Here is a 23,301-nt window from a genome sequence, read left to right as displayed (position 1 = left end):
CGGGTGTGCAGGAGCTTACGCACTGGGGACAACCACAGAGCTGTGAGATGATGTCAGTCCCCGAGGCACTGATGGCAACAGAGGAAGAGAGGCAGAGAATGGCAACTCACAGAACTCTGCTGCCCAAGAGTCCCTACCAAAGCCAGAGGGAGACAACTAATGAGAAAACCATTAGATTCAAGTGCATGAGAGAGAATGTATGAAACATAAATGAAGATAAGTCAAGCTAGAGGTGAATTTGTAGACTTCAGAAGGTTGGGTCACAACTGGGAAGCTCTAAAGGGGGAGGGGGTGACAGAGATGACCCTCATGGTCATTGGCTTTTTGTGAGGATCAAACAAGGTGACACACTCGAGTGCACTGGGCAGCACACAGCAGGTGCTCGCCGGCTGCCTCTCTCCCCTCTCTTCTTTGAAGGAATTACTAAAGATGGCACCAATGTAGAATTTTGGTTAGTTCATCGATCTGCACTAATATCTAGGGAAGAGAGTCTTGGCCCCACAGCCAGACAGGTGCAGCTCGGGAAGATGAATCCGTACACCTGCTGTCCAGGAGTGACTCATGGTTTCTTAGAATCTGGCTGTGGCCTCCGAGTGACTAGGTTCTCTGACCAGCAGAGTGAATACCCTGGAGGTGTGGAGTCATACAAGCATCCCACTCTCGACAGGCTGGTGCCAAGGAGAGGAAATGCATGTGTTGAGGTGCAAACATACATGCACACACACACACACACACACAAATATGTTGTTTGCACAGCCTTTCCTATCCAGGATGTGTAAGCACACTCAGGTTCATCTTCAGAGGGTGGTATTTCATTCATCCATGTCATAAGTGGGGAGCTGGAGGCCCAGTGAGCACATGTCACTCACTCTCTTAAAATCACATCTATAAGATTCACCTCCCGGGAGCCCAAAGACAGGTTCAGAGGTGCCACCCCTGGGGTCTCAGTATAGTGCTGCAGGATACATCAACCAACATGGACAGGAACATGCTCCCTGATGCCTGGACGGTGCTTTGTGGCTTCAAGAGGGAGACAGAGATGGCTAATTGCACTGTGTACAGTTGAGGAGACAGAGGACAGAGAGACCAGAGTTGCAAAGCCAAAATGTGGCAAAGACAATGGTTTAAACCAGGCCCTGACTTCTGTCCAGTGTTCTTTTCACAGCCCCCCTCCCCCGATTTCCTGGATTACTGAAGAGTAGCGGGCGCGTTCTACTCCTGGGAGGTGGGTGGAGGTTAGCAGAAGGACCATGGGAAAGCAAGAAAGCAGGGAAGGCACACTGGAGATTCTCCTGCCTACCCCCACCAGCAGTCATTCTCCCTGGAGAAGTATAGCTGTTCTTTTGGGCTGACAAAGTCCTCCTCTTCTTCAAGCTGATGGTCTAGAACCAAGGGCCATTGAAAGCTGAAGCCGGGATAGGTCAAGGGCTGGCAGCTTCCCCTCTGGCAGAATAATTACCAATGTCAAAAATACCTTCAGTGTTTCCTGGAATTAAGTGATTCTTAAACATCATTTGGGACCATCTTTCATGGAGTGTGTTTCCATGGTCCAGACTGATTGGAACTTGGTTACATATAAATAGACAGAAGAAGTTATCTCGGAAATCTTGACATGACATCCTGTAATAAACAGAGACACATCACTTAATGACCACTGGTTTGTCCCATCACTTCACTGCACCTTTGCCTGTCAACTATAGTATCCATTGATTTACCATGTCCTACCCAAAGACCAGAGCTCCATTCTGGTTCATTCATGGTCAAATACACTTGTGATGTCTCCAGTGGTTGGGAGGACAAAGACAGAGTCAAATGACAGGTTCCGCACATCCCTCTCATGGGCAGCAAGATGCCTGCCAGTCTCTTTCTGTTCTGGGTCCTACACGCTGCTAAGAAAACCGCCTTTCCCTAGGACCCTTTGCCAAATGCACTATCGAGGTCTTTAAATCACACCTGTGATTAAAGTTGTGATACTGGAAATATTTTTCCTCCTAATTTGTATTTGTCTCTCTGAGTCTTAATTACTTAGACCCAGTCTCTTTTTCACAAATGCTAAATTTTATTTAAATATGCCATTGAATAAACCAGACAACCTGTCAGAGAAATGTCCATCCTATCTTTTAAGATGTGAGCATAGGGCTGAGGATGTGTTGTAAAACATCTCGTCCTACATAGCTGCTGGGTGATGACACTGATGTCTCACCCAGAACTTTGGAGTCAGACCTAAGAAATTAACCCCAAGTTGCTCTTTTGCAATTCATGCCAGGAAAGACTGTGGCGCTCCAGGGCTCCAAAAAGATGGCAAAGAAGTTACAGGCATGATAACCATCCATCCTCATTTCCAGGAAACTGATGGTTTCAAAGCTTTGGTGCCAATATTCCCTTTAACCATTAACATTTCCTGCAAGTTCTAATATTTCAGAGTGGAAATACCTTTCATGCAAAGAGAGAACACACCATTCCCTTTTCAAAGCTTTGGTGTCTTGGTGGAGAAAATAGCCTCCTTCATATATATAGATCTCTACAAAGTTAATCTTTATTCTCACAAATGTTTAGGGAAAAGGGTGGGGATTGAGGGCTTGGGCAATAGCTAAAGATTTAAAGTATAGTTAAAAAAAAAGAGTAAGTACCAAAACTCGCCATCATCCTTATTCTCATACAACTGGCTTTTCCGTTGGTCATGGGTTTCCTGCCACTCCAGAGACCTGGGCATGGAGAGACAGACCACAGATGAGATCTCCTAGGATGTTTCATCCCAACCACAGGTGGCCTGACAGGGGACCTTTGCACAGGCCTCCAGTAGTTTCTGGGTGCAAGTGGACACTGTCGCTCTACCTGGTGATTCTATGCTGATGGCTTCCAAGCTGTCCCCAGCCCCACCCTCCTTCCTGAGCTTTAGATGGATACCTGCTATGGTCCATCTCTTGTCTCCACCAGAGCCCCACCATGACCTTGAAATCAACCTATCCCAAACCGTATTCATCCTCTGCCTCCTTCTATTGCCAGATTGAGAACATGAAGGGTTATTCTCTCTCATACCCTCCATGTCCAAGCCATCACCAAATACTACTGATTTATTGACTCTACCTCCTAAACCCCTCTCAAAGCCATCCAATTATTTCCATCCTTATTGCTGTTTTCAAATTCAAGAACCCTCATCTCCCTCTTGGATTTCTCACTGGTCTCACAGAACTCAGTCCTGCCCGCTTTCCTGTACATTCTCCACGCCTCCAATCAAAATGATCTTTCTAAAACAGACATCTGATGAGGGCAGTGCCCTGCTTAAAACACATCAGTGCTTCCCCTTTTACTCTAAGGACGAAGTTCAAACTCTGAAACAGAACTTGGCCTCTGCCTACCTCTCCAGCTTTATCTGAGCAGATCCCTGTCCTCCTGCCCTTGAACTACACAGTCCAGCAATAATGAACATTTTCATTTCCTTAGAAATACTGTCTGGTGGCAGCGGCAGCCCCCAACCCCCACCCTCCTTGGCTTTCACCATGATGTTCCCTCTGCCTGGAATACGCATCCTCCTTTCAGTCCTGTAACCCACTAACTTTTACCCATCTTTCCTCCTAAGTGGCACTTCTGCAGGGAAACCTTCCTTATCCCGGAGGTGGTGCCCCTCCTCTGAGCCCGTGTGGCACACTGGACCATGCCCGGCCCAGCACTTAGCTGTGTCTCTAGTGTTTGCTTATTTCCTACTGTCCCCCGTTAGACTCCAAGTTCCATGTGATCAGTGACCTTGAGCACCATTGTCTCATCCGTCATAGGGCTTTAACACAGTGCCTTGGCACACAGTAGAACGCCATAATTTTTTGCTGGCTTAATTAATTATTAAAGCTGTCTACTTCATTGGGATAATGTGTTCCAGAAGCTAGTCCTAGGGTCTGCGGTGAAGGAGGAGACCCTCACAGGCAGAAGGGAGCATCTGTCCCTTCTCAGCCCACTCCTCAAAGTGGAGGCACATTCATAGGTCATGGGCCCCCAAGGCACACAAGTGTAATGAGATCTTTCTCTGCGAGGGACCTGCATGGGGCCTGGGTCACCTCTGTTCTGGGGGGGTGGTGGGAGGGGGGGAAGGCAGGGGCCACTCAGGCTTCTGGCTGCAGGCTGAGCTAGTCAGATGCGTTATTGTAAAATGGCAATTTTATAATTAAGTGATAATTACGTTTTCTGCAGTGTGTAAGGGAAAATAAATGTCGTGTAAATCAATATGCTATTGATTCATGCAAGTTTGCCTTTACGTGGGTGTGACTGAAATTTCCATCATGGTTGAGATTAGACCATCCGCGCTCCCCATCCGTCTGCCCTCCTTAAAAAGGAGGGAGGAAATCGACCAGTGATGATGCAGCCACGTTGCGTCCTTCCAGCCTGGCTGCTGGTGGGGAATGGTACGCCTTGGCCCTCGGCCAGGGTACCTGATCCTCCAGGGTAGGTGCGGTGGGGTCCACCCCGTGTGCCTGCTCTGCACACTTCTGTTCCCCTTTCAAAGTCCTTTATGAGCCCCCATGACTGTAGGGTGCAAATCCAAACTTCTCAGCGGGCACCAGGCTCTCTGGCTCCACTTCCGACACGTCTCTCCTGGGTTCTTCTGCCTCAGGCCAGCTTCTTGACCCTAAACACACTACAAATGTTGCTGGCTCAGCACAGTGACTGACACTTCCCGCCTACCTAGGAATTGCTTCCAAAGTGAGTTATACTTTTTTTTTGGTTGAACTCCAGTTCAACCCCACCCATGACGCTTTCCCTGAACAGACCTGCCCATGGGGAGCTTCTCTTCCCCGACCTCTGGGGTCCTTTGCTGCCTTCACCGGCCATTTGATCTTTAGCGCAAGGGCCGTGGACAGAACATCAGCTCATGTGAACTTCTTGCCTCTTCTACTCAAGGGGAATGTGCCGCTGACATCTGCCCTTCCTCCGCTCCTACCGCAACCGCCAACCCTGAATCGCGATTCTGGCTAATCGGATCACCCCCTGGGCCGTCCTGGGTGATGAGGAAGCAGGACTAGAAAGGGCCATGGATACCCCCCCACCCCCGGGGAGGAAGAAAAAACAGAGGCTAGATAAAAGGAGAGAGGGCGGCAGGGAGTAAAAATACTGCTCAGTGGTTTGTGGTTTTGCAAGTTCATTCCCCTTGTGTGGAGGGAGGGGGATTCGGTTGCCCTGTTCTCCACGGGACACCTGAGGTCACACCCAGGTTTACTCTAAGAATTCATGTTACTTATTTCCTCTCTCTCTCTGTCTCTCTCGCATTCCTACCCTCCAGCTCCCCCCCCAGTGCAGGTGCCTCGGCTGTTGGGGCTCACAGGGGACCCAGCGGCTCTGTCACTGCCCAGCCTGGGGTATCAGGCTCAGAGCAGGAACGCGGGCAACTCTGCATTCGCCTCCAGAACACACGTCTCCCTGCACTGATTTCCACTGCTCGGGGCCTGTTCTCCTGTGTGTCTGGACTCAGTGCACTTCCTTTCACATCATGCTCTCCCCTGTGCTGAGCTGCCGCGGCCGGGCAGGGTGTCGGCGTTCTTTCTGTGGGTCTAACACAGGCCCTCAGAGAACCAGGGGCGGGCTGGGCCTCGCTGGCTGCTGAGAGGAGCCAGTTCCCTGTGGCTGGCCCTCCATCTGTCTCGGGACTGTCATCTCATTCTTAGTCAGCAAAGGGGTGGGGACCAGGGGCCAGTCCTCCTGGCAGCTGGGAAACGGCAGCCCAGCTCTCCAGGGACTGCAGACCACAAAGCAGGGGGCTCCATGGGTCAGTGAGCAACTGCCTGGGACACGGCCAGCAGAGGCATCTGAGACCCACTTAGCTTTGGTCACTCCTAGGAGCAAAGTGCGAGACCAGGCACTGGTTGAGGGAGTCCAGACCAATAGGGCGGGACGGACGACACAGGTGGACTGCGTTGAAAACTCAGCCAGGTCTTTGCCTCAGTTCCCCAGCTCCTCCCAGAATGAAGTCTTTTCCATCCTGATGACATGGCATCATCAGGATCAGAATCCCATGGGATCCTTGTATGGACGGAGGCTCCTTCTTTCCATCTCTGTCTTTGCATCTTCCATGCCCTGCCCCACCCCTGTTTTAACTTTTTACTTATTCTGAGTGTATGGGTTCATGGTTCAAGACTCCTCCCTTCTGGGAACAGTCATCTGCATGCATCCCACAGTACCCACCCAGCACAGTGGACTTAGTCCAGAGTACACAGCAGATGTCCAAATGATGCTTGGTGAATGGCATCATGGGAGTGAGAGATGCACTGACAGTCACACACAGGTGTGAGCTGGACAGACCTGCAGTGAGATCCACCTGTGGCCCTCGTGGGCCGGGGTGCTCTCCGAACACCAGGTCTCCGTGAAGGAGAGAGAGAGGTTTCCAGAAGCCATACCCATCGCTCCAGGGCCCTTTCCATTCGATCTTGCCCCAGGGGTTCCACAGGCGGATAAGATATTCCCAGCTCCTCCCGTACTGAATCTGCAAAGAACAGAAAAGGAAAACTGTCAGTGCTCTCCAGCAAAAGTCAGCAGAATGCAGCCGCTTTTCACCTCCAAGGACTCATTTAACTTCTGACCTCATTTGGCTGCAGCCAGAAAAAAAATGGAAAGGAAAAAAAAAAAATCAGCGTCTGCCTGTGTGGAGTTGGAATGAGACCGAGGAGAAAATGGTCCTTCTTTCTGTGCGGTGCCTCAAAGGGCAGGTGCCCCTTCCTCATTCTGTACGACTGCATCTTAAAACCTGCGCCAGCTGAGATTTAACAGCAGATACACAGCGAGGATGGTGCTGCGGGCTGCAGAGGGGAGATCTTTATGGGTCCCCTGCCTCCTCCACACCCTGTCACAGCCGGCATCTCTATTCCAACGAAATAGCTGCTTCCTCGCTGGCGGCCCCCTGGGAGCTGTGCTGGGGTCTCCACAGTGCTGTCTGGAGAGAGGCCAGTAGGAGGCTGATTTGAGCAAGACCAGGACAGCCTGGGAGTTGAGCCCCCCTCAGCACGCGGCCGTGGGGCTGCACAGGGCCCCGGCAGCCTGCCTCTGCCAGCGAGCAGGGCACCTCTACGGCCTGAACTTTCCTTCCCGTTATCATCGTTCCCAGATACGGAGGTCGGCACACGTGCTCCTTCAGACCACAGAGGCCAGAGGGCAGGACTGTTTGCTGAAAAGCTACAACAAAACAATCACAACCCTTTGAACTTACGTTCCTGGATCCAGGAGGCCTCCGCTTGGTGAGAGGAATTAAAGCATGACTGAGTTGCAGCGGAGGTATTATTGATCTTTGCTAATGTTGTCTGAGGAGACAGAGGCCTGAGGGCTGAGGAAGGGGCGGACTTGTTCAATGATTCCAGGTCACAGGAGAAAGCCCTGAGTGGAATATTCACACGTGGAAAAGAAACCCACGGGTGCAGGCAAGGCTCGGAGCCAGGCCTGGCTGAGCATGTGATATGTGCTATGGCCTTCAATCCTCCAAGGTAGATGTTCACATAACCCCTGTCTTGCAGAGGAGGAGACAGCATCAGAGAGGTTAAGAAACTTTCCCAAGGCTACAGAGTAAGTGGCAGAGTAGGAATTCTGATCCCAGCCACTGTCCGTCTCCAAAGCTCAGACTCTTAACTTTGGACTTGGGAGTGGGTAAAGGCTACAGCCACTCCAGGGCCCAGCCCATTCTCAGATGCGGCCAAGAACCTGACCTTGCATGTAAACCCTGGGCCAGCAGTTGGGTGGGGCCGCAAAAGAGCAATGTGGTCAGACAAGGGCCCAAGAATCTGGCTTGGGGAAGGTTCTTTTTTGTCTACTCTGTCTGGCTGACACCTCAGTGGAAGGCACTCTGACTTTTAATGCCACGTGGGATGGGTATGCCCCTCCCTGAATGTGCCCCCAGGCACCCCAGGCTTTGCACACTGCGTATTATGAACCACCAGCACGTGATGGAGCCCGTGGAACAGGGATGTGAGAAATGGTCATCCGGTGGCCCAAAGAGCTTAATGAGCCACCCTTAGTGCCTAAGGGACAGTCAGGGGCTCAGGAAGGCACAGGGGAGAAGAGCGGCCAGTGACAGGCAGGGACTGAGAGCAGGGCTAAATGAGGCGTGCAGAGAAACAAGCACCCCCTTGCCCCAGGGAGTCGCTGACCCAGCTAGGTGCATAGTAAAAAATGCCAATTTCATTTATCTTCTTTTCTGTGTCCCGCCCAGAGGGAGGATGAGCAGATTAAAAAGCACACTGCATTTACAGGCTGGTTTAATCTCAGCACTTGTGATCAGAGTTATAACCTCTTTCTGGAGGAAGAATCTTTAATCAAGTTCTTGGGCCCTTGTCTGACTGTGTCACTTCTTTTTGGCAGTGCTCTGTTGGTGATCACACGGGCCTTGGCCAAGTGCCTTGAGGGTCATCTTCGAGGTCAAGGTCACGCCTGCATCTGAGAATGGGCAGCCTTTCTTGTTTCACTCTCCAGGCTGCTGACTGTACCCTGACCCTGGTCAGATCCCTCAGAAAGGGGGGCACTGGGAAGAGGTGATCCAGGTTATCTATCCTAGGATAATAATTCCTTGAAAGTGTTCTTTTGAATGTGAGTTCCATAGGTGGTTCATAGTTACTCCTAGAGAAAATGGTTTCATGGCTAATGGTAGATTAAAACCAAGCCGTACTTATATTGTCAATACGGGCCTTCTCAGAGCCTTTAAAATGCTAATATCCAAATACTGCTTTCACAGAGCATCTCACCAGGCTGGCGCGCCTCACAGCACATGCTGCGAAGTGTCAGCAGCCACGGAGTTGCAGGACTGGTGGGAATGGACCATGCAGGACACACGGTCTTCATCACCTCCTGTCACAGGAGAGTGTCCTGCTCAGATGGCTCAGTGTATTATAACAACAACTCAGAGTGTGCGCTGTGGGGGCGGAAACATCCGGGCTGTGAGCAGAATCATCCGGAGCCCAAACCCCAGCTGAACGCACACGTCGACTCCCCAGTTCACCTCCACGACCTCGGCCCTAGGTGTTTACTTGGCTGCTCTGTAAGCTGGCAGTCACTGCCACCCCCATGCCCAGCCTCTGGGGGACTCACATTCCATGGCCATCTGGACCTCTGCATACACAAGTCCCTTCTCCCCCTGCATTCAGAGGAAAAACAAAGGCTGTCTCAATGTATAAAAAGGGCCTTGCCAGGAATGGCTGGCACACCCTGCAGGTACCACGGCTTTTTCCTTCCATGCCCAGCACAGATATCATTCATTGATCACAGTTCTCTTTTTCCAAATCTGGAAGCAGAGCCAAAGTCAGCACAGGAATCCAAACAGCATTGCCTGGACTGAGGCTGGCGCTCGAGAAAGCCGACTTGCTCTCCCGAGCCTAGACTCGTCCACATCTGGGATGGGGAGCTACGGGGAGCAGAATGTCCACCCGTGGCCAGATGTGATGATGGTATTGTCTGTCTCCACTGAGAATTCAGAGAAGGGCATGGCAGATTCCAGAGGAGGAGCAGCAGGAGCCCCTGGGACTGGGATCCCTTACGGCCTGGGTTGTTAAGGGCCTCTTCCTTACTCGTGGGAAATGTCATTAGCACGTCTCGAGTATGTTCTATGATGGAGGATCAGTGATGCTGTCTTCATAGGCCAAGGACAAATGCATTCATTCACTCACGCAAACACACTCATCCATTGATCCAACAGGTATTTATTCGGTGCCTAGTGTCCTCCAGGCGCTGTGCAGAAGAAGCATTCTGATACTGATTTCCTTAGCAAGGAAGGCGGGAGACAGAAGATTTTGCCTCTGTTTTGCAGATTGGAACATTCACCCAAACACAAAACAATGGAGCAACTGGCCTTAGGTCAACGGACAGGAGAGACAGACTGACACACAGAGAGGGAAGGCAGATACGAGAAGCAGGCCAGAAATAGAAGCTGACACTCTGCATTCCTTGGCCCCTAAATCCCTGTGAAAAATGGGCCCTTGGGTTTGCAACATTGTCTCTTAGGGCTGAGAAGACATTATCAGACCTCAAGAGTTGTGAGAAATACAGAGGTGGGGGAACATTTGTGGGAAATCATCACAAGGCCAGGAAGTGCTGTCCACGCATGGCAGCGCGATAAGCACAGATGGGAACTGAGGAGACGTGGTGTCTGGGCCCAGCCATTTCAAGCGGCTCTGTAACCCTGACCCTCCCCTCTCAGGCCTGGCTTCTCATTTATAAATGGAGGAGGCTGACTTCAGTAGTGTTTTCTGGACCAAATGCTACTGCACACATTGATGACATGCATTTTTGTCCACCCAAAGTCGGTTGTTGCATCAAGGCGAAAGCATGTCTCCCAAGAGCCATCCTCCCCGCTTTCGTGGGAATAAAGTTCTAGCTGGGCATAGGGCAGCCCAAGCAGGTATGTTTTCCAGACACCCTTGGGCCTTGGACTGGCCCATGATTAAGTCCAGACTCATGGGATCTGAAAGGAAATGTTGTGTGCCTCTACTGAAGTGAGCCTTCCTTATGGATGTGTAAGTGTCCTGGCCCCCATCTCCTCCCCTAGCTGAGAGATGAGGGGACCTGAGGCAGCTGCCCTGGGCTCACAGGTAGAAGCCCCACATTGCAGATGGCAGAGCTACCTACCAGCTCTGGAATCACATGCTTACCTGAGAGAGAAGCGAACTTGATCTTGTTTGAGCTCCTGCACTTTGGAGTGTCTTTGTCAGAGCAGCTGAGTTGGTATGTAACAAATAAAACTCTTTCGGGGCAAAATTTCTTCCAAAGTCAATTGGATAGTTAATTCTGCTTTCTTTTGGGGTTAATCCCCCAGCCTAGCTACATACTCTGCCTGTCTGAGGTCATTCAAGGATAGGAAGATTTCTGGTGGGTCCCTGGGGGTTGAGGATACCGGGCACCAGAACTTTTGGATGAAGAGAGGGAATGAGGTTGTCCGTGATGGACATGGACGTGGTGGGGGAAGGGTGACCCCTGCTCATTTCAGCTTTGTTGGGCTCACCGAGGCATGTGATTCTGACCCCCGCGTAGGGGAGCAAGATTCCTGGGGCACCGAGTTCACGGAGAGCCTCACCTGCTCAGCGCCAGTCACCGTGTAGGCATGGCGACTCACCAGCCCGTTCACCATCCTCGTGGACTCATCTGTCGGCTTCAAAGGAGGAAAGCAGGCCAAGCATTAAACATTCACACCTTCTTCAAAAAGATAGAAAAGCACAGTTGAAACAGCAGCGGGGCCGTGGCCAGATGAAGAGCCTCCCACTGACTCACGCTGGAATGGCATGTGTTCCTGGATCTCTTTCCTCGAGAGGCAGAGGTTGAAGGCTGCAGGGTGCTCGAGGCCCCAGCATTCCACACCTCAGGAGACCACCCCACGACAGACAGCAGCCCACCGTGTCCGGAGGACCCGGACTGCTGGCTCCTCCAGTTACTTGTTATCAGCGAGACACAACACAAAACATACCTTCTGGATGTTTTGTGGGAGTCGGGAAGACCTACCACCTCCAGGCTATGAGGAATTGGGGTTTAAAGTGCATTTTGGTTTCGGGTGGCATTTCAGACTAGGGGTGTGTGACTCAAAACCCACATGGTTAAAGAGTGAAGGAAGTGTCCTCAGAGATAGGGTGTAGGCTGTCTCAGAACAGACCCGGATAATTTGGAGGGTCACCCAAGCTTTTCAGAAGGGGGCACTCTGCCTGTGGGATGCTGTCTGTAGAACCAGTGAGAATCAAAGGGCCCCCCGACCCCTCTGGACCCCACTGCTTCTGGTCACAGGGAAGCACTGGGCAAAGGCTTCAGCATCAGACAACAGCATTTGAACCCCTGCTCGGCCACTCACTGGCTTTGTGACGGTGGGCATTTTACTTAGCCTCTCTGAGCCCATTTCTTCTCCTGTCAGTGAATTCTGCAATCCCTATTTCAGATGGAGGGCTGTTGTGAGGTTTAAATGAGGTGGCGTCGGTAAAGCCGACGTGATGGTCACTTGGCCACTGCCCTTCCTAGCTGAATGTGCCAGTAGCTGAACACTCCTGGGTGAGGAAAGGCTTGAACCAGTGCAGTGAGATTCCTGGTCTACTCACCCCAGCCAGGGTGCCGCAGGTCATCAGGGAGCCTGCCTCGGCTGCCGTCTTCACCACCGTCATCAGGTCAGACGAGGAGGAGTGCAGGCTGATGCTGGTGACCACCCCTCCTGTGAGGTCCACCAGGGCATCAGGGAGGTAGCCATAGTGCAGGCTGACATAGGACCCACGAAACCTGGGAGGAAGAGAGGCACCTCAACCCCTGTGGTGCCTTTGGTGTACCCAGGGAGGGAGGTTGCACACCAGACCTCTGCATATTTCCCGGGGAATGGACTTCCCAACCACCCCCGGGCTAGGGCCACCTGCCCACCTTCCATTCTCCTGGATAAAGATTCCAGCGATGTACCACCCTTATCACTTCCTTCCCCTGGTCTCCCGGCCGGGGCAGCCCCACAGGTGGCAGTATGGTCTAGGACTTAGGAACGCAGGTGCTGGAGCCACAGGCCCTCGAATCCCAATCTCACCAGATATTTGGCCGCTTGACCTTAGACAAGTTAGCCTCCTAGGGCTGGGCTTAGTGCCTGGCACATGGGAAGCCTTAATAAAGATCAGCTATTATTATGATAAGGTTCCACTGCTTCCTGTTTAACAAAAGCGGTAAGTACTGGCTGTGTGCAGGATACCTTGCTAGGCATTGAGTGTTCAAAGACGGGCGAGATTCCGATCCTGCCCTCCAAGAGCCCACAGTCAACAACCCTGATGCCAGCTGTGGCCATAAGCAGCTTCTGTTCTTACTCTGTGTGAAGCTTCATCCAGAATCCCCATTCCCATCTTCCGAACTAGCCCACTCCCCCCAGAATCATCAGGGAGGTAACATCACTGAAGGTAACACAGGTGAAGGCAAGGCTTACATAACACATCCCCAAAGCAAACCACCTAAAACTCCCAGACCTGGTCTCCAAAATGCCTCTTTCAGGACTTCCCTGGTGGTCCAGTGGTTAAGACTCCATGCTCCCAGTGCAGGGGGCCTGGGCTCGATCCCTGGTCAGGGAACTAGATCCTGCATTCTGCAACTAAGAGCCCGCATGCCACAACTAAAGATCCTGCATGCCTTGACTAAAGATCCTGCATACTGTAATGAAGATTCTGCATGCGGCAACAAAATATCCTGCATGCTTCAACTGAGACCCGGCACAGCTAAATAAATAAATAAACAAATAAATGTTTTTTTTAAAAAAGCCTCCTCCCCCCTTCCCACGGAGTTTCTGCCTCTGGGAAGAGAAACCCACGCCCTGAGAAATGCCCGTCCTTACTGCCCCTATCTTGCCCTCCTCCTAATTCTCCCCGAGTCACTCCTGGTAAGGCAGATAGTCTCCAGGCTAAAGAGCCAATCTGCTCAGGCCAACCCCTGGCCTCCCCTCTTGCGAGCTCTCCTCTCGGGCAGGGGGCTGAGCTTTTCCAGGCCCCCTTCGCTCCTCCGGGGAATGGGCTCTTGTGGCGGTGCTGCCAGGTGAAGCACGCACAGCATTGTGGACAGGGTCTGGCTCACGGAGGTGTGCCTGCCGCGGGCACTATCGATCGGGACAGCAAGTCCGCGTCCCGTGCTTCTGCCACCAGACTCGTCCGCCCTCCACAGCAGCACTCGCCACCCAGACGCTCTCCCCTTAGAAGGACACGTCAAGTGGCTTTGCCTTTCTTGGGTGTCTATTTGCTGTGAGAGCATGTGGGTCACCTTGGAACAGAGAGGAAGTGACTGGGGGTCCTGGGAAGGCTTCTGAGAGGGGGCACGACTCAGAACTGAGTTTTATCCAAGTAAGGACAGTGGGACGGACATTCTGGGGAGGAAGAATCAAATCCGGGAGGCTCCGGAGCCGGAAGAGCGTGGTGGAGCCGGGCTGATGGTGGACTGACAGGCGTTCCCCGGAGAGAGGGTGAGATGATTGCTCACAAGGAGAACCACTGAAGCAGGGGCAGGATGAGGTCAGATTTGTTTTGAGAACTTGAGTTCCTGTTGTGGACAGGAACTCAAGTTCTCAAAAATATAGGCAGGGCAAACCCTCAACCACATGGAGCTGAGCCAGGCTGGGCAGGAGACTCTGCCTCCTGGTGTCAAAGCTGCCCGGTGGGCATGTACCTCACCATTGCCTCTGGCCAGGGACCTGAGCTTTCCTGTCCCTGATGGGCAAGCAGAGGCCAAGCCCCTCACAGGTCGGTGGCAGCAGGAAAGCTCCATCCGTGGCTTGATTTCTGGTAATACAAAACCACGTGGGGGCCAGGCGTGGGTCCACCCTGCTGTTGCATCTACTGGGGCTTACAGCCTCAGACAAGACCTCTCCCGGTCCTGAACCCTTCACTTGGATCAGCTCTGGGGCCCCTCAGACACCCCTCTCTCACCGTACTTTCACCTCTGCCGTTCTCTCCCCCTGAGGTCCCCCAGAATTCATGTAAACTCACTGCAGCAAATACAGATCAAGCAGCTGCTCTCAGCAGGACACCATCCCAGGCACAAACGCTGTGGACGGCTTAGAAAGTCTTGTATTAAAGAAAGCAAAGTATCCACAGAACCCGAGGGCCATTCTACAGGAACCGGGTGACAGATGGATCTCAACTCGTTATGAAACTGGTTCTAAATCTTATCTTTCTGACTCTCCCTCTCACTGACCAGGGTTATGTCTGATATTAGACTCTTATCTCTGCAGTATTTGCTTAGTCAACTGCAAAGGTTCCCTTTGGTCACGGTTGGTGTCTGACTCACTTGATTTTCCACATGTTTTCTGGCTCTGGGTCCTAGATTAAGAGGGCTTTGCTGAGGTGCTGGAAGGTCACCCAGATCAGGGTTCTGGAACCCATTCCAGAGCCCACCAGCATGACCCCCCGCCACCACGCCCACACTTCCACACCCCCTTCTGGCTTCAAATAGAGCTTCACCAGAGGCGCACCAGGAAAGCAGCTGTTGGCCCTCCCCTGTCACCTGGGGCCAGTGCCTCAGTGTGTACAGGCCTCGTCTGATGGTCTGACGTCATGCACCCCCACCCTCTGCAGTCACCACAGAGACACCCAGCGCAAGGGGAGGGACCCGCGGCCAGCAGCCCCCTCTCTCGGTGTCTTCCACAGCCTTCTCTCGCTGCGTCTCCACGATGCCCACGAAGCCTGTCCCAGCAGCAGCTGGGTGTTTAGACAAAGAGCTCTCTCCCTGCTTTCCAAACACGAGCTCACGGATCCTGCTTCTGCTTCGGGGACAGGGCAACTCCCCTTAGTCCCCCTTGCTGACAGGAAATAGGGAGGGAGAGAGAGCACTGTGTTCGCAACACCTGTCACTACGCCTGTCACTCGAACCCAGGAATTCTGAGAGAGGCTTGTCCTTACCCCTCAGCTTCAGCCTCATTTGGGGGAAATGTTTACCTGCCTGGCAATGACATGAGAGAGAGAAGAAGTTGGATGTCAGATCGGATCCAGAAAAGACGCTGAAAGGCTATAATTCTGAGCTGCAGAGATTCCAGAAAGGACGTTAAGGCAGCCTACCAGATCTTATCCCCCATGCTCCTACTTTATGACCTCTAGGGGAAAAACCTGCAAACAGAGATTTTTCTCCCCCTCCACATTTGAGTCACTTGACCAATTCATTTCCAGATTCCCTGGCTGCAAGAATGGTTGAAAGTTTGGAATTCACGTGTTCACTTGCTATTGCCTACACACTTGGAGGGAAAGAGGACCACCTCTACCTGCACAGGTGGGTTCTCCATGCTTGCGCTGTGGTCCCTGTGTGCCAGACACTGAGTTCCAAAGAAGCAAAAAGACAAATCCTTTCCCTCTAGGACTGACAGTATCAAGGGATGGTGGAAAAGCATGTGACTGGGGAAGACATATCTGATCCCAGCTTGGCCTCAAACACTGAGTGACCTTGGGCAAGTCATTTCATCCCCCTGAGCCTCAGTTTCATCTTTCAGAGAAGGTAGGGTTTGATGCTGGCAGAGGCTCCATGCAGCTCTGATGTGCTATAATTCTATTTGATTTCCTCTTGCGTTCTCTAACCCCCTTCTTTGGATGGAGGGAAAAGCTTTTAAATAGCTTCAGAGTTTGAAACATTTTTTTCCTGTGCTAGATTTCTTTGGGCAGTGGAATGGGGATTCCGGGTCCAGTTTCCCATTTCTTTTCAAGCTGAATGATTGCTGTTAACAAAATGGGGTCAAAGTCATCATTTTATCCGTGAGCTTTCGAATTCTCCAAGGGAACTGCCATGCTCCCGCCTTTCAATAAGGAAAAAAACGAGGCCCTGGAGTGGTAAGCACTGAATCCACCCCGGAAAGATAATGACAGTGTTTGCATACGTCGCTTAGGAGTGAATTAACCTCCCCAAACATATGCATCGCTTCAGCCACCTCGCCTGTTATCTGGGCTTCATTTTCAAATGCTAAGGACCAGCTCTTCCTGACGCTGGAAATGAGAAACAGCTTTAGTTTTGCACAAGCTGGCTCAAAAGGAAGAATGCACAAAAAGAGCTCCTGAGATGCGCCCTCTAGAAGGACAGGGGCTGGGGTGGTATGTAGGGTTGTAACCACTCCTCAGGGCCTAGGATTGGGCGGGACGGGGTCCTCAGTCTTGCCAAAGGATGTCGCTTGATCAAAGGACCAAAGACCTCAGTAGACTCAGGTTAGCCGCTTACAGCTGCCGTCACAGCAATATTCGGAGTCTTGGCTTCCCCACTTGTCATATGAAGCATTGGTTAGGAAGATCTTTGGGGAACCTGATTCCAGGACATTCTCCACTATCCATTTTTCTCCTGAAATGTGGGGTCCCCTGTCCTTTTGTCTCCTAGTGTTGATTTCTAGCTCTGACATGTTCCCGCCTGTGTGGGTCCTGATGACAGCGACCTCCTACACACGCACGTACTCTTGCACACCCCGCCTGAGCCAGCCTGAGCGTCTCTGCCAGCGCCCAAGCACGGTGCCTGCGCTGTGATTACATGCACCACACACATCTGTTGAATAAAAGCCACCCAAACTAAGTGAAACACGTGCCTTGGGGACTTTACAAGTTCTTGAGCTTGTTAACACCAGAAAGTAGTCCCTGACTCATGGTGTTTGGGCCATATAACGATAAGCAGCTCCTGCCCTGCCCCCCACATAAATGCAGTCTCATGACAGCCACAACAGGCCCCAGACCGTCCCGCCCCGGTCACTGCTCAAATCATGCCCATTGTTGGGGAAGCCTCCCCCCATGCCTCCTCTCCTCCTCCTGAAACCCTGCCCATCCTTCAAGGCCTCGCTCAATGCCACCTCCTCTGTGCAGCCTCAGCTGAGCCCCTGTGAGTCGCAGAGTCAGAACTGCTGTCTCTCTCCTCTGCCCTCTCAGCAGATTTTGACCATGATACTATATTTTGTTTGGGCCCGTATACCAGCCTTTGCAATGATACCATTGCCGGTGCCCTCCTCCTACTGGATCCCTCCCAGTGGCTCCAACACAGCCTTGCACGCAGTGATTATTTATAGAGGATGCCCAGCAAGGTGGCAAAGGTTCTGATGCCCCCATCCCAGGGGCATCGCTTGCATGGAGCAGAGCTGCCAAAAGTCTCAGGGCTGGCTGGTGGGTAGCATCTGTCAGGGCAAGTGGCTGGGCAGGCAGGGCCAGCCTCCAGGCCCTGGGCAGAGGGACAGGCCCATCCTTACTTGGCATAGGCTTTCTCCAGCAGGCACGGCCAAAACTCTTGTTTGTGGCGAGGATGAACAAAGAGGTACTCGTTGTTCAGGACAGGGAGGCGATCGTCAATCACCACTTCCACCCACTGGCCACAATGCCAGAACTGGAGGAGAGAGAGAGAGAGAAGACATGCCTTAGTAGAGCTGGGGCAGGAGGGAGGTGCTGGCCCCTCAATCCAGGCCAAAAGATAACCGTCATCGCCACGTGACCGCCACAGCGCAACAAGGAAGTCTATGCAGAACAAAATCCCAGAATAGGTTGGTGGACAGGGGACCGGCCTGTCATCTCCACTGACAGGTGAGTCACAGAGCAAATTAATCAAGGAAAATACAGGCAGGGAGGAAGGAGTCTTGGGCTCTAGCTGGACTTTGCTACTAACTCCTGCCTCACTTTGGCAAGTCCTCTGTGAACTTCAGACACACACAGGACTCTCCGGGTACACCTCGTGTACAAAGTGGCAGTGGTGGCAGCAGATGCCAAATAGCAAAGGAGAACAGGAGACACAGAGTGTTGTGACGGGGAAGGAGAGCCTTCGGGGAGCTGAAGGCTCCAGGGAGGAGGCAGGATTCCAGCAGGTGGCGATGAGCAGTGAAAGCATCGCAGATGGTGGTGACGGTGTGGGCGGAGGCCTGGAGGCCCAACAGTGAGGTTGCTCGGGAGGACTGAGCAGTTACAGCCTCGCCCTGGCCCTCCTCCTCTCCTCACGTCCAGCTGGCCCTGCCATCAGAGCAGCAGCAACGAAGCGGGCTGGCACTGTTGCTGCTAAGAGCGCGAATGAACCAGATGTTCCTCTCCAAAACAGACTGGTTTAATCTCGAGCATTCAACTCTTAATGGTTCACCCGGGGACATCACCAAATGAGGAAAATTCCTAACAAAGCCAGCTTTTTGGAGTTTGTTCGCTGGTCTTTGGATCAGCAACAGGGCTTCTGGCTTCAGGGCTTGCCTGCCTCAAGACTCCGACAGGTGGGCTCAGAGTAAAGCAGGGTGGATGCAATCCGTCATCTGCTCGGTGGTGACAGGAAGCCATCCACGTGGCCTTGTCCACAGCTGGATGTCCCAGATGTTAGGCTGTTACATCCAGATGAGGATGCACTTTTGCAGGAGAGGAGGAGACCAAGACAGAGATGTCAGTAGAGACAAAACAAAGAAGATATTCTCACGGTCTTTAATGAACCAGTGTAGTGGAGCTGGTGTTGCCACAGGTGTGGATCTGCATCCCGACTGCAGGAAGATGCACAGGCGGGTGAGGCTGGGAGCCAACAGGGATGCTATTATAGTGAGATCATGAAACATGCCTGAAGCACCAAGGAAGCTAATCCTAGCTCCTAGAAGGAGGGTACTGGAAGGACAGACCCATCTAAATGTTGGGTTTAATTGGATAGCAAAGTGTATCCAGGCAGTGGGACTGTGCTCCAGTCCTGGTTTTGTTTTCTGTCCTGAGCAACAGATATTGGGTAAGACACTTAATTCTCTGTGACTCCGTTTCCTCATCTGTCAAATGGTGGTAACAGTAAGAACTACCTCATATGATGATTGGGATTAGATGAGTGTGAAGGTGAGATCATAGTTTTGAAAGTAGGAACTGTTTTTCAAGTTCAATAGAAAGAACAATGAAAATTGAAAGTTGAGTCATTCAGAAACCAATACAGCAGATTAGTTGGATTAAGAAAAGCTGGATTAAGAAAAAAAGGAAAAATAAACATAGTGTAGGGATTGATAAAGTAGACTCAACCACAAATTAGAAGAAATTAAATAAATTTTCAGAGAATTATATAAGCAACTTTCAGGTAATAAATTTGGAACTATAGAAGAAACAGCTGATTCTCTTTCTCTTGGCAAAATATCAATTTCAAGAATTAACTCCAGAAGAAATAAGAGGCCCAAGCAGATCAATAGTTATTGAACACATTGGAAGAGTTAAAGAGATCATATTTAAAAAGGAGATAGGTCCAGACAATTTAACTATTGTCTATTTTACTTTCAAAGAACAGATAATCAATGATTAACAACCATTATACAAGCTATTTCAGATCAAAGTAAATCTCAGTGGGTTCATATTAAAAAGCTAGCATAACTCCATAGTAAAAACAAAAACAGTGGGAAATCAATTCTACGTGTGATACATATGTAAAAATTTTAATAAAAGTTTTAGCAAATTGAATCTAACAGTGGATTAAAAGAATGACAAACCAGAAAAGTATATCACTAAAATCAAAAGAAGGCAGGACTTTGCTCTTGTCACTCTTATTCAAAATTGCAACCTTCTAATTAACACAACAAGGCAAAAGAGTAAAATCAGCTCTATAAATATTAAAAGAGGGAACAAAATTATCTTTGTTGATAATATTAAAAATCCAGACACTACTAAAGAAAAAAATTTAGAACTAATAAAAGAATTTGGTAAGGTGACTAGATACAATTTAACATAAAATAAGGAATAACTTTCCTCTTTTTGGCAACTTCTAGTTAGGAAAATCATTCACATTAGCTACAAAATTGTAAAATACCTGAGAATACATTTACCAAGAAGGGTAGAGCATGAACATCAAAACATAACTGTAATATTTTATTGAAGGGCATAAAACTAGTTCCGAATAAATGGAAAGATATACTGTGTTTTTGGAAAGGAATAATTACAATAATAAAAATGTGATTCTTCCAAATTAATACATAAATTTGACGCTGCTCTATTCTGTATCACAGTCTCTTTTCTTTTTAATTAGATACCATGATTTAAAAATTCTCATAGAAGTATACATGTGCAAGAATCACCAAGATAAAATACTTTTTTTTTTTTTTTTGGCACACGGGCTTAGTTGCTCCGCAGCATGTGGGATCTTCCTGGAGCTGGGATTGAACCCATGACCTCTGCATTGGCAGGCGGATTCTTAACCACTGTGCCACCTAGGAAGCCCCAAGATAAAATACTTTTGAGGAAAAAATAATGAATAATGAAGGAGAACTTATCCCACCAGAGGTTACAACTCACCCTAAAACTACAGGAATCAAAATAACAAGATATGGCACAGGAATAGACAGAGGGGATATTGATGACGTGCAGGGATCTTGATCAATGACTCTTCTTTACTGATTGTTTCTGCCATTCTTTTTATTTGCAGAAAACACTTTAACTTTCATCTTCCCTATATGTTGTCGGACTATGAGCTCAAATCCTTCTGGGGAGCGAATGCAGAGTAACTACACGTAAGTGTCTCTTCCACATCTCGGGGTGCCAGACTAAGAGAACGTTCATGACAGTCACCTCCCTGTGCTCACAGAGAATCTCATTTAAGGAGCATCCCAGCAGCAGACTTACCCGAAAATGGAAAATCCCCGCATATTGGTATGAAAAGCTTTGGTCCATGAGGATACTCTGCAGATACTGTGGGTTCTGTGTCAAGGACCCCAGTGCTGCCAGGAACCAACAATCTCCTGGGAGGAAACAGAAGCCGTGAGAAGCTGATTGGACACACCTGGAAGCCCCATCCCATGCACTGCACAGAGTCCACCCATCTCCTTCTGAATAATGCATTTTTTTCTGTCTGAGAGAGGAGAATGGGGGGAAAGATTCACTGGGGTCAGTTCCAAGCAAGATAGAGAAGGTGATGGTGGTGGTTATGGAGATAGGGGTGGTGGTGATGGGAGTGATGGGGGTGGATGTCGTGATGGGGTGGAGTAGTATTGGGGTGGGTGTGATGCTGGAATTGGTGCTGATGGTGATGGTAATGAGGTCAGGAGAGCCCCAGCCAAATTCTGGCAGAGCTGGTGGGTCAACCTGCTTTCTGATTCTCGTTTTGCCAGCGGTGCCCAGAACTAAAGTTACAGCAAGTTTAGATGCCAGCATTGGTGACAGTGGTGCTCTCTAAAATGGGGGAAAACAGATTTATGTTTTACTTTGCTGATATTTACTCAGTCCGTCCCTGTCACGGAGCCTCTCCAGCCCACATAGAGATTCCCCCCTCCTCCCCATCAAGGGAACGTGGCCTTGAGTTTCTCCTTGAAGGTCTCTGTGAGCCCTTTTGAACAAGCTCAACCCCTTCTCCTGAGTCTTCTTTCCACCTTCACACAGTCAATGACTTGAATGCCATTTCATGTCAGGCATGGTGCTGGGTGCAGAAGCCACAAAGATGCCCTCGGAGAGATCCCTTCTCCAGTTAGCAGGTTACTGGCTGGAGGGGACTTTTCCTAACACAGAAAGCAAGCCAGGCAGGCTTCTATCAACTTGGCCCAAGATGCTATGATTCACCAGGTGAAGTCCAAATGCACGGGCATAAATTAGAAAGTGGCATTCGAAGGACATTGAGTTGGCTCTCAGAAGGGTTGTCGTCTTATTTTTCTGTCTCTGGGCTTCTTGTCCACTTTCCCTGCCCAGGCAGTCCCACCCCTTCACTCTTGGCTTCTTGCTCAGGGGTATCAACTGGCCACAGCTGATACCACCCAGGGGCCTCCCTTCAAGGCAGGCCCTCCTCTCCCCCATCCACACTCCTCAGCTCTTGGCAACAACTTCGCCCCGTGCCTGTCTGGTGGGTGGAAGGGAGTCACATAGCCCTGGATTTGAACCCAACTCCATCACATATGACTTATGTGACATGAAGGAAATTATTTTACCTCTTGGACCCCTCAATTCCACATTGGAATGTTGCAGGGTGTTGATGAAATAGCATATGCAAAGTATCTAGGACAGCCTTACAAAAGTTCAATAAACGTTTGTTTCCCTCTACTCAGCGCTCAAATTAAACTCTGTGTCTACTTTCTCCTTTTCTTTGATTAATTCCTCTGCCCACAGGGCTCTGCACACCCACTGCTGAGCCAACTTGCAGGCTGAGGGTCTGGGCAGGAGTAGTCCACCCACAGCAACACCAAGCGTGCCAGCCTTGCCTCCTCAGAAGCTGGGGCAGCACTCTGTGGGTGCAGGTGGGCACTGCCCTCCCCGTGCCCACCCCCCACCCCCACCCCAGCCAGTACTCAGAGGCTGACTTTGGGCAGTCTGCCTCAATCCAGGGCTGGAAAGCAAGAGGTGGAGTTCTTACCTGCCTCTCCTTGTTGGATGTCGAATCTGCTTGCACCTTCCAGGATGAAGTGGGGCTCTGATTTACCCTTCAGTAAATCCTTAGAAAAGGGGAGGGGGAAGCCATAAGAATCTCTCATTCCTCTATCTCCCAGTGTGGTACCCAAGACGTCCCTCTCCTTGTCTTTGAGGGGTAGAGGTTACAAGTAACTTCTTAAACAGGTGTTTAAAATCTGAGCTAGGAAAGTTGCCCTCATTCTTCAGGTTTTATTGTTAATAGCAAGACAGATGTCAAAGGGGTATATATGTAACTGACCAGACAGGCAATACATGAATAAGCAAACTGCATGAAGAGATAAGGGTTCAGGATCCTTACATCAAATGATCAGCCATCCTGGTCCAATAGCAGTGTTTCATTAAGAGTTTATAAATAACCAAAAAAAAAAAAAAAAAAAAAGAATAGGATGCATTTATTACAGGAAAGTTTTATAAGCATAATCACACTTTCCTTGTAAAATGTCATCTCTGTGTAGACATTCTGAGCTCCAGGTTCAAGTGCAGCCACGTGCTGTACAGGATGCAGGATGTGCATCCCCCAGGTCTTTGCCCACTCCTTGGTTAA

General features: G+C 50.4%; 1 protein-coding gene across 1 annotated transcript in view; it reads right to left on the bottom strand.

The window, feature by feature from the left end:
• Positions 1 to 23,301, bottom strand: part of CAPN13 (calpain 13) — a 43,484-nt gene that overhangs the window by 11,479 nt on the left and 8,704 nt on the right. Inside the window, exons 2-9 of the mRNA XM_057743031.1 lie at positions 22,702 to 22,780; positions 20,988 to 21,103; positions 17,639 to 17,772; positions 12,033 to 12,207; positions 11,030 to 11,104; positions 6,381 to 6,466; positions 2,631 to 2,705; positions 1,475 to 1,620 (exon numbers count right to left, since the gene is read on the bottom strand). Coding sequence (XP_057599014.1) covers positions 1,475 to 1,620; positions 2,631 to 2,705; positions 6,381 to 6,466; positions 11,030 to 11,104; positions 12,033 to 12,207; positions 17,639 to 17,772; positions 20,988 to 21,103; positions 22,702 to 22,780 — 886 coding nt within the window. The remainder of the gene's footprint in view (positions 1 to 1,474; positions 1,621 to 2,630; positions 2,706 to 6,380; positions 6,467 to 11,029; positions 11,105 to 12,032; positions 12,208 to 17,638; positions 17,773 to 20,987; positions 21,104 to 22,701; positions 22,781 to 23,301) is intronic.

The sequence above is a fragment of the Hippopotamus amphibius genome, chromosome 7, assembly GCF_030028045.1.
Source record: "Hippopotamus amphibius kiboko isolate mHipAmp2 chromosome 7, mHipAmp2.hap2, whole genome shotgun sequence".
NCBI classification, from domain to species: domain Eukaryota; kingdom Metazoa; phylum Chordata; class Mammalia; order Artiodactyla; family Hippopotamidae; genus Hippopotamus; species Hippopotamus amphibius.
This window is presented reverse-complemented; position numbering and strand designations above follow the sequence as displayed.